The 11,422-nt window shown below is 37.6% G+C and overlaps 1 protein-coding gene across 1 annotated transcript in view; it reads left to right on the forward strand.

Annotated features, from left to right (window-relative positions):
* The window catches only part of COL21A1 (collagen type XXI alpha 1 chain), a 129,885-nt gene extending 119,836 nt beyond the window's left edge, over nt 1-10,049 (forward strand). The window contains exons 22-29 of the mRNA XM_007471192.1: nt 603-638; nt 3,303-3,347; nt 6,020-6,052; nt 6,632-6,778; nt 6,868-6,922; nt 7,429-7,629; nt 8,436-8,513; nt 9,862-10,049. Coding sequence (XP_007471254.1) covers nt 603-638; nt 3,303-3,347; nt 6,020-6,052; nt 6,632-6,778; nt 6,868-6,922; nt 7,429-7,629; nt 8,436-8,513; nt 9,862-10,049 — 783 coding nt within the window. The remainder of the gene's footprint in view (nt 1-602; nt 639-3,302; nt 3,348-6,019; nt 6,053-6,631; nt 6,779-6,867; nt 6,923-7,428; nt 7,630-8,435; nt 8,514-9,861) is intronic.
* Nucleotides 10,050-11,422: the final 1,373 nt, after the last annotated feature.

Raw genomic sequence — 11,422 nt, forward strand, 5'->3', positions numbered from 1 at the left:
TGTCCAAGTTCAACCTTGGGCAAATGCTTACCTTTCCTGATCTGTGGGTACATTATAAGAACAAAGACACTGAACTAGTTGGTTTCAAACATCTCTTCTAGCTGAGAAATTCCAGGAAACAATATTATGGAATATGAATTTCCCCAAAAAAGTTAATTTTTGAAACATATGTTTTCTAAAATATTATTTCAACATTGTTTTATTTCATTTTTTCCTATAAATTTGTGGCCATTATTAGCTTAATAGTAGAAGACTTTTCAGTTTGATTTCATAAAACAAGACTTGTCAAAATAAGTCCTCTCTTTGTTTAACTTCAGATTGTGATCAATATAGAAAAGTTTTCTTCTTCCTTATAAAATAGAAATTGTAGTAAATTTTCTTTTGAATGTAAGAGCACAAGAAAGTATTCATTTAGACATCATCTTGACCTAATGTGTTTTTACTCTCTTCTCATATATCATGTTGGAGTCATCTTCTGTTTATAAGGCACTTGTCGAATTTGCATGAGACCATATATTTTTCTTGGCTGAAGAAAAGCATGTTTATTTGAAAGGATACAGAATATATGACATTATGATACATATTAAACGGCCTTTTTGCAGGGGGACAAAGGAAATCAAGGCGAAAAGGGCATTCAGGTATGTTACTGGCTTATTATTTTTTTTTTCTGGCTTGGCAAAAAACTCAGGGCTTCATTCTTTTTAATTCTTACATGGCTTTTCCAGCTCCTTCCTGTTTTACCGTCAATATCTGTTAAATCCCAGCTTTCTCATTTTACTAAACTTCTCAAAATGCATCAAATCTAACTTTAACATTCGTCACTACACCACTATTGTAGGAAACTTGGGAACCAAGTGATTCAACAAAATAATATACGGATTTTATCACATGCTTGTAATATATATTTATTTACATATTTTATGGTGTGTTGGTTTCCACAAATGATTTGACATGGCTTATGGCATAAATAAATTTGATAAGAAACTGTTAACACCATATGTAAAACATATTCAAACTAATAAACAGAAGGAGAATTATACCAGAAAATTAGATCAGGCTGAGGAAATCTAAGGTGATTTAGAAGGACGTTTGGTTCTGGGTGTCTTAGCAACAAAGGCAAAGAGGAGAAACATGTTACAGCTTTGGGAGATGAGGACAGTTTCACCTCAGTCCGAGTGGCCCTCAGATGGTGTTTTCATTAACTGAACCCTGACACATGAGTAGGACGCCGCTGGCTGAATCAGTGACACACTGATCAGGAATAAACTATATCTGTCGGTCTTTCAGTCTTTTAAGTTCTAGAAATGTAAGACTTTTTCAACCATCAATTACAAATCAAGTGTCCAGACAGTACTTTAATGATGTTTTTAAGATTACAAAGCTCAGCTATAGGGGCTTCCCTGCTGGTCCAGTGGTTAAGAATCTGTGCTCCCAATGCAGGGGAGCACAGGTTTCATCCCTGGTCGGGAACTAAGATCCCCACATGCTGTGCGGTGTGGCCAAAAAAAAAAAAGTTCAGCTATAGTGGCTGAGTCTTGCTACGTAAAACACTTTGCAAAATTCGCAGAACTTTGAAAGCTCCAGAATATCTGGTGGCATAAAAGGAAATTTCAAATTTAGGTAATAATAGCATCAAAATCTGCTAAGGTCACAGTCTGAACACTGTTTCAGACAATGAAACTTGAACTAAGCCCCTTCCACCCATCCCACTGTCCTGACCATTTCTTGTCATGGGTCCTGGGTGACTGTAATATCCTAACTGGTCTCCTTGAGTCCAGTCCACCCCTTCCCCCCACACTTTTACCAGCATCAATAAGTAAGTTACACAGCTGCTTAGGAGTCCTTCAGTGATGCTCTACACGCATTTCAAGATAAAGTCCGGCCCATAAAGTGCCTCCTTGTTGGACTGAATCTTCTTTAGTCTTATCTCTTTGCCAGTCTACCCACTATTATCTGCTCCTGCCCTGCTGCTTTAGCTGGAAGAAATTATACACCTCTGTCCTGTGTCTGCTCTCCCTGCCACACCCCCCTGTCTTCTCCAGTTGGGTACCACTTACACATCCCTGAGGGCTGCACTCAAGGTGGAGTCATTTTTCCTACCCTCTTTATCAGATGCCCCACCCTATGTCCCAATAGTATCCGTTCCAGATATATAATTATATACTGCATCCTTATCAGACAGTATTATCATTCTTTTTTTAATAGAATTCCAATAGAATTTAGCTGTATATATTTTTATTGATATAATTAACATATAACATTGTATAAGTTTAAGGTATACAGGGCACAATGTTAATATATAATAATGTATAAGTTTAGGGTGTAAGTTTAAGGTGTACGAGTTTAAGGTGTACAAATTTAAGGTGATATAATTAACATATACCATTGTGTAAGTTTAAGGTGTACAAGGTGCAACTTATATATTGCAATATGATTACTACTGTACGGTTAGCTAACACCATTATCATGTCACGTTAGTTTGTTTTTGTGTTGAGAACAGTTAAGGTTTAGTATCTTAACCACTTTTAAATTTAGAATTTAACTGCTTATTAAAGAGATTTATTGCTTAGCTTTTGCACCACACAGTAAGCAACTTGAAGGCAACATGGGGACACTATAACAGTGTCCCTACAGCAAATAGGGCCCCTGGGAATTCATTGATGTAAGTAAGTAAATGAACAAACCTCTATGCAGGAGTGATTTACAATTTCAGTCACTAGATCTTTAATTGATTGTATATCTAGGTGTATGTTTTGCTAGAAACTGCTAATTATCCTGTTCAACATAGGGCTGAAATAGAGTTTCAGGGTCTGGCCCAATGTCTTATACAAGGAGGATGTCCCAAAATGGACAAATGTGTTTATATCTTTATTATTTTTTTCTCTATTTGTCCTAATTTAAAGATCTTCATTCAAAATGTATTTTACAGTATATTTTTAGTGTATAATCAACACCAAACATGAATAATGTCATTGAAATTAAGAAAATGACCACAGCCACTGGATTTTTAAATTATTTTCATGCTGTGAACATGGACTCAGCAGAACATCCTCAACTGTCTAACATTATTTACATGTTCCCCAAAGTCAGTAGTTCGTTCCTTGTCTTTATCCATTTTAGCTGTAAGATTAGGTTGACGTTCCTCTCACTTCTTTTTTTCTTCTCTTACATCATTTTACGTACTTGCATCACTGCTCTTGTGACCTTTCTTCTAGACGACAGCACAGTACATAGTTTGTGTTGTATATGTGATTGCATCATATGTGTGCAAACTAATGAATAACATTTATTCAATTTTAAAGGGTCAAAAGGGAGAGAATGGAAGACCAGGGATTCCAGGGCCACAGGTATTTTTTTTTTTATGGAAAATGAAATAATTAATCACATAATGAACAATACTGAGAGAGGGTTACTTGCAAATAAAAATGGGTGGGGAGAAGGGGAGATGTAGCCTGCATTCTAAGTGCCCAAGGATGAGAATTCTAGTGGTGATGGTGATCACAACTTTAATCTTTTGATTTATATTTTCATTTTCCCATGCTGATACTCTCAGTGGCTGTGAAACTTGATTTTCAATGCTTTCTTCTGACCAAATAAATGACTAAAGGTAGACAGTTCCACCCATTTCTTGGAGTAGTATTGGCCCATGGCAGCCATACATGGCAGCATCTGTGTACCTACTGTTGAGTTTTGATTTTCTTCTTGAAATGTGAGTAGTTGAGGCCATACATAGTGAAGGAATGTCCTTGTTTCCCTCTAGTTTGTTCAAAGATATAATTTATTACACTAGAGGTGAATTAAAATGCCATCTTGAGGAACTGTGTTGTGCAGTCGATACATAATAAGATTGCCTTGCTTCTTCCTTGACTAAACTCTCCTCATGAAGCCATGTTTCGGTGAGATTGCCAAGTGGCATGTAGGTTCAGTCAGAGCCATATTGGACAAATAAAAGCATCCAGCTGGGCTTCCCTGGTGGCGCAGTGGTTGAGAGTCTGCCTGACGATGCAGGGGACACGGGTTCGTGCCCCGGTCCAGGCAGATCCCACATGCCGCGGAGCGGCTGGGCCCATGAGCCATGGCTGCTGAGCCTGCGCATCCGGAGCCTGTGCTCCGCAACGGGAGAGGTCACAGCAGTGGGAGGCCCGCGTACCACAAAAAAAAGAAAAAAAAAAAAGCATCCAACTGATTAGGGAGTGTGGGTGGGAGAAAGATTCAGTGATTACACTGACTCTGGAGGTAGGGGGATAAAACTGTGAGGTGATGTCTCCAAGGACAGGGGTCTCTGGGTCCCTCACTTGGAGGAATGGGGGAGACCATTGGTGTGGGGGGCAATCTTTGAAAGTACATGCCCTAAGGTTGTCTAAGATGGAGGGTGAGTGTTACATGTCAAAAAGTTGAGAACTTAGAAGTGAACTTCAGAGCAAGAGTCACTGAAAGGAGAAATGGACAGAGTTTGCCTGCGTACAGTTATGTGCAATACAAAAGGTCTTCATTTTCCTGTCCCTTCACTCCACTCACACCACTGGATGACAACCAGCTCTGTCCCTATTCCCCTCTGACCTGCGCTGTTTCCCTGAGTTAATCACACAGCATCTTTAAACAGCTCTACTCGTAGGAGGACCCTCACCCCTTCATCCATCACCCTCCACAACCCAGGCCTTTTACCCCAAAGTGTTATTCACAGTAACTCTCTGATAGAAGGATATTTTCTTTGGATTTTGAGTTCACAACTTGGTTAGCTCACTGGTTGACAGATGACACTCTCTGCATGTTTCCCCTAACTTGTTTTTTTTTTTATCTCACTTCTCAAGGAAAAGAGGAAGTCTGCTCCCCCAAGGCAGAATTTGGGTTCCCTAGAAAGCTTCTGTCCTGGGCGTGTTGGAAGCTGCATTTTCCACCACCAGGAACTGAGTCTACAGGGAGAATGGCAGGGGGCGGGGTGGGGGGGGAGCAGGACAGCCATTGCCTCTCAGCAGCTGAATAGTTGTCCCAATCTCTCAAAGTATAAACAAAGTCCTAGTTAACTGTCATCCTACCAAGGGCTGCACATGTGTGATTTTTCTGGCGTTCACGTTATGAATGGGGTCCAAGTGAATGTTTCCCTCATGAAATCATCTTAGTGGATTCTCAGATGACAGCTGTTTTCAGTTTTAGTTCTAGTTTGGTTCTAGTCCAGAGAGCTTACTATTTTATCTTTCCTCTTACTCTGGCTCCATTTGTAATATTCTGTCTGGTAGAAACCCCTGCATTTCTTCAGAAACTTCCATATTTAAAGAATGGCCTTACAGAGAGTGTTTTACTTGCTGACTGATTTTTTTAATACATCTTTATTGGAGTATAATTGCTTTACAATGGTGTGTTAGTTTCTGCTTTATAACAAAGTGAATCAGCTATACATATACATATGTTCCCATATCTCTTCCCCCCTGTGTCTCCCTCCCTCCCCCCTCCCTATACCACCCCTCTAGGTGGTCACAAAGCACCGAGCTGGTCTCCCTGTGCTATGCGTCTGCTTCCCACTAGCTATCGGTTTTACATTTGGTAGTGTATATATGTCCATGCCACTCTCTCACTTTGTCCCAGCTTACACTACCCCCTCCCCATATCCTCAAGTCCATTCTCTAGTAGGTCTGTGTCTTAATTCCTGTCTTGCCCCTAGGTTCTTCATGACCTTTTTTTTTTTTAGATTCCATATATATGTGTTAGCATACGGTATTTGTTTTTCTCTTTCTGACTTCACTGTGTATACAGACTCTAGGTCCATCCACCTCACTACAAATATAGCAGAGGGAGGAACACTCCCAAACTCACTCCACGAGGCCACCATCACCCTGATACCAAAACCAGATAAAGCTGTTACAAAGAAAGAAAACTACAGGCCAATATCACCGATGAACATAGATCCAAACTGAAAATTAAAGTTTGATTAAATGTGTGGTAAAGGATGCATGCCACATTGCTAGTACTGTAGCTTGCACATTTACTTATTTATTTATTTTTTCCCTATTAATTTTCAAAGGGAATTCAAGGCCATCTTGGTACAAAAGGAGAGGTATGTTTCTTCATGTATTATGCTGTCTGTTCAGTCCTCATGGCTTGATTTTTAATACTGTATAAATCTAGCTATTGACATCACAAACAGAAAATATCTTTCATGTTCTTTAGTAGTTCCTAAATAGAGATTTTCAGAATATGTAGATTCACCGAATTAGGTATGAAATGTTACATATTTGCCAGTAATATTGATTCTTCTTCTAAATTAGGAGCTAAGTTTTTCTGCATGTTTCTCAGTGAAGAATATTGTGTATTTCTACATCTATCTCTCTAGGATTTAAACTCCTTGGGGACAAGACTGTGTCACATTCATCATTGTATCTCTGGCACTATGCATATTGCTTAATCAATATAGGTACTAGTTAGTGGTTATTTGTAGGGTTGGATGGATGGATAAATGACAGTTTAATATAATATGAAATTTCCTTCCTGATCAATTACAGTGTTTCCCAACAGTTTCCTGTATAACTTAGATATATATATATAACTTCATATCCATATCCTTAAGACTTTTATGATGCATTTATACCTCCTGAAATATTTAAATAGAACTTTTGAAGATTTCTTTTGTTTTTAGAGAGGTGAAAAGGGAGAGCCTGGTGCCAGAGGTGCCACTGGACCCAAAGGAGAATCTGGAGTGAATGGTCTGATGGGGCCTACAGGTCCCCAGGGGCAACCCGGGGAAGCAGGTCCTCAGGGACCCCCAGGACTGGATGGGAAGCCCGTATGTATTCTGCTTCTTTCACAGTTTTCATATTTCTGTTGCTTTTTACTTGGTATGTCAATGTTATAACCCTTAATAATTTGATGCAGGGGAGAGAATTTTCAGAACAGTTTATTCGACAAGTCTGCACTGACGTATTAAGAGGTAAGTCTCCAACATAGAGATTTTAATAACTTTCAAATTTCAAAAGCAATACAAATTCTTTATAGAAATTATAAAAGATGTAAGTAAGATGAAGAAAATAAAGGACATTTATCAACCTCTGGTTCTTTTTTCTAGATAAGTATTTTTATAAAGGTAAAATATTATATGTACCCCTTGTAATCTTTTTAACAAAGCAATTTATCATTATTTCACCATTGATTAAATTTTCTTCCCTGACATAATTCTGGTAATTTTAGTCATAATATGATGTCTGTAATTTAATTTACCAGTTTCTTTTAGAGGGGCACTTCCTTTTTTCCCTTACTTGAAGCAATTGCCACAATAAAATTATTGCACAGAGCAATGGATATTTCCATAGTTAAATTTCTAGAAGTGAAATTATTGGCCGAGAGATATGCATCTGTAAATTTAGAAAAAATATGAGTGATATTATTAATGCCCATTCACCATTTAAACATAAGGGATGGGGTTTCTTTGCTTTTAAGCCCAGCTACCTGTCTTACTTCAAAGTGGAAGAATTCAGAGTTGTGATCACTGCCAGTCCCAGCACGGCTCCCCTGGTATTCCTGGGCCACCTGGTCCCATGGGCCCAGAAGGTCCCCGAGGATTCCCTGGTTTGCCAGGAAGAGATGGTGTTCCTGGATTAATGGGAGCTCCGGGACGCCCAGGTGCCAAAGGATTAAAAGGTACTTAGTTTGTATGTGTAAGCAAATAAACAACAGAAAAGGGTATTTTTTGTATGCACATCCTAAACTTATTTAACAGGCAAGTGTTCCTGTTTGTTTTCTTGAAGATAAAAAATTTTTCTATCCCTAAGTCTTTAAATAATTTGTCAACTGAGTTAAAGAACAGTCATTCTATTTCATGAAAGAATATCCTAAAGTCAAGAGAGAGGTCAGTGTTATGAAGCATGTGAACCTGTAAATCAGAAAATGTTGACAATGTACTTAGAAATTTTGCTTGAGTCTAATTAGGTCTTTAAATAGAACATCACAGACACCATTTCCTTTATTTTGACTTTGGTAACTTCTGTAACCATATTCAAAATTGTTTTCTATAAATTTCTATAAGAAAAATAATGTTTTGCGACCAAACTTCCTAATAGCCCACAACTTACTGCTCTTTGTTTTTGAATATTTATATGAAATGTTGGTTGATAATTCTTTCCTTTTAATTTAATATTATAGGAACAATTTAGATGTTTCATCAAAGTAATAAAAGAACTATGAGTAACAAAAAGAGCTAATAATTCCAAACCATTTTCCTTTCTTAATATTTAATCTTCATTAAGTTTTTCTAGACCACTGATCATTTTATAAAGTTTGGCTTCAAAAATTCTGTGTCCTGTTAATAATAATAAATAGGTGGCTGGCTAATTTTTAAAGATTTATTTTTCTTTTAATGTGTGTATTAACAGCTTTGAAAGAAACAATCTAGGAGGAAGTGATTTTATGGGAAAAGTAAGCTTACTCCCCTCTCTGACACTCTGCAGGCCTACCAGGACGAAATGGGGCAAAGGGGAGCCAAGGGCTTGGGTACCCTGGAGTACAAGGTCCTCCTGGTCCCCCAGGTATGAACTGATGATGCTCGTAAGTGTTGCTGCACATTTTGCGTTAAGAAAATCATCATAAATCTCTGTCCAAAGATTTGAAACCAAGACTTTTGTTTCCTTTTTTGAGTGATTCACATTCAACCCATTGAGCTCTAACTATTAGAAGTTTTATCCTATATTATATCCATTAATCATTCAGGATTCTCTCTCACTTATCATTTAGACTCGTTAGAATACCACTCCTTAGAATAGTTCTCAGATGGTTCCAAGTCGCCCAGGCTTACCTAGTGTATATCACTGTTTAATCTTTATGATTCTCAGGGAAGCAGAATAATGCTGAGATGGACTTGTAAGCCAGCCTCTGCTAGCTGCGTTATTTAACTTCTCCGTGTGTCAGTTTCCTCATTTGTAAATTAGTGATGAGATGTCTTTTGCGTCATGACATTGGTAGAAGATTAAATGAATTAATACATGTCGTGCTATCAGAACAGTGCATGAAAAAGTTATGTTTTCAGTAAATGTGTACTATCATTATTATTTTAGATATTATTACTGCTCGAGGCTTTTGGGTGGATCAAATGACTTAATACTTTGTATGTAAAGCATTTTGAACAATACCTACAATTGTAGTTTAGTGCTGAATAAATGTTTATTAGTAGTAGTAGCAGGAAGTATTAGTGGTGGAAAGTGCCCCAGTCCACTCTGCTCCATCCCCAAACCTAAACATTTTGTTTTTGTTATTTTGGGTCATCAACTTTAAAAGGTCAATATCTTGAGTTAATTTTTCTTTTTTTGAACATGCTAACTGAACTAAGTTATGGTTCAAAAATTAGTGTTATAATACCTCTGTGTATTGATTACTAGTATACTACGGTAATGACAATGTATTCCATTGTGGAAACTAAAATATATACATATATATATATATATATATATATATATGTATATAGTGGAAATAGTTATTTTGACTACAAATATGGCACAAAAGTGGCTTTAAGAGTTTTAGCTTACTGATATATTACCTACTAATTTATAATAATATTGGCAAAAGATAAGCTGAGAGGAAGAAATAGTTTGGACCATCCACAAATTGAAATATTAGAATGTTAGCTCTGTGTCTTCAGCAGCAGCATGATTACATATTAACATAGCTTGGCCTAGTTTTACAAAAATTACTTTTGGATAGTTCTTTTCAAAATGGAAGGTGTATAGAATTAGCAAGAGGATACCTCCTCTTTTCACCTTAGTGCAAATACGTAAAAGTTTCAAGGGAGTCTTTTTACCAGTTTACATGTTTTGCAGATTCAGCTGTGTCAGCAACAAAACCAAACTCCTCTGTTCATGTATTGCTAATGTCCCATCCTAGGTCCAGAGGGCCCCCCTGGAATAAGCAAAGAAGGTCCTCCAGGAGACCCAGGTCTCCCCGGCAAAGACGGAGACCACGGAAAACCTGGAATCCAAGGGCAGCCAGGACCCCCGGGCATCTGTGATCCATCACTGTGTTTTAGTGTCATTGTCAGAAGAGATCCCTTTAGAAAAGGACCAAACTATTAGTGTCTGATGCCTCATTCAGCAGCCTAGGCATGGTGCTCTTCTTTTGTGGTCTTTGCATCTCAGGAAGATAACAACAGTAATCCCTTGAAAAGAAACTCATGTACCTCGGTGTTTTTATTATTGTTTCTTTCCTTAAGGAAAAATATAGAAAAGGTCACATATACTGATTTCAAAGGCTCCTCAGTTCTTCAGAGCCTTTAGATTAGTAGCATTAACTAAATCTCAAGGGTTTCTTGTAAGTCCATTCATTTTAATCAAAGTCAAATATAAAACACCACCATTGCCTGTCAGCCAGTCAATTTCAGTCACTGTGAAAAATTTCACATTCAGCCTCCATGCAGCAGAGTATTTGAGTTCAACTTCCTGTCTGTGTGAATTTCATGTTTCATAGCTCATAGCTCACACTTCTACATTAGTTCAAACGTGCATCTGGACATGGGAGATGAGATCAGGGCTGATATTCAGTTTGGGAACAGACCGTATTGCCATACCAGCACTTACTCCAGTGTCTGTGCTTACCAGACAGTGGTGATGGACTGCTGGTTGTTTGGTGTTTTGAATATCACCTCTGAACATTCTGGAAAAAAAGTTTCACTGGACCTGGTCGATATGTTCAAAGGAATTGTAAGTTCAGAAATACCAAAAAGACTTTCTTCTTCATACTTGCTTAGTAATTGGAATGTTTGTTGCATGCCTTCATTTTCCATTTCAGTTATTACATGTGTACATTCATATATGTTAACTTTTATTGTAGCAAAGCTAGTGGGAATCAATGCTCTAGTTGACAGGAAAGGTAACTCCACAAATCCTAGGATGTCTTGATATTTTTAGCAGACTTTAAAATATTATAAACAGTCTTTGTGTACTGTACTTAATGCTTTTGTAAGGAACATAATTTGAGATATTCCATCCTTTATCATGCTCTAAATTTTGTTACTTTGCTTATTATTCAAAGTACAATAAAGTTTTGTACAGGCCTGAATGCAGTGTCTTTTTTTATACCTAATTTTAACTGATTCTTGAGTATATTATCCATTTGACATGGTCATTTATTCAATGGGTATAATTTATTAAATTATTTACCTTATTTTTAAATCACTGATTCATATGAAATAAGAACTTAGAAATTGGGTTGCGTGCTACTCACCTGGATGGGTACAGCGTCTGCTTCCTGGCCTAGGAATAGCTGGTAATCAGAGTTTAGCTTAACTGATGACGTGTCCTTCTGTGACTTTGATGAGAACCTTGGAGGCGACTGAAGCCCATACATTAAGCAGCTGAATTAGCTTAAGGCTTGTTTTGATGTTCTGTCTCCAGCAAAGCCCCAGATATTTGTTAGACCTGACCAACCTACTCCTGGTAATTATAGCATT

The sequence above is a fragment of the Lipotes vexillifer genome, unplaced genomic scaffold, assembly GCF_000442215.2.
Source record: "Lipotes vexillifer unplaced genomic scaffold, Lipotes_vexillifer_v1.1 scaffold302, whole genome shotgun sequence".
Lineage (NCBI taxonomy): Eukaryota > Metazoa > Chordata > Mammalia > Artiodactyla > Lipotidae > Lipotes > Lipotes vexillifer.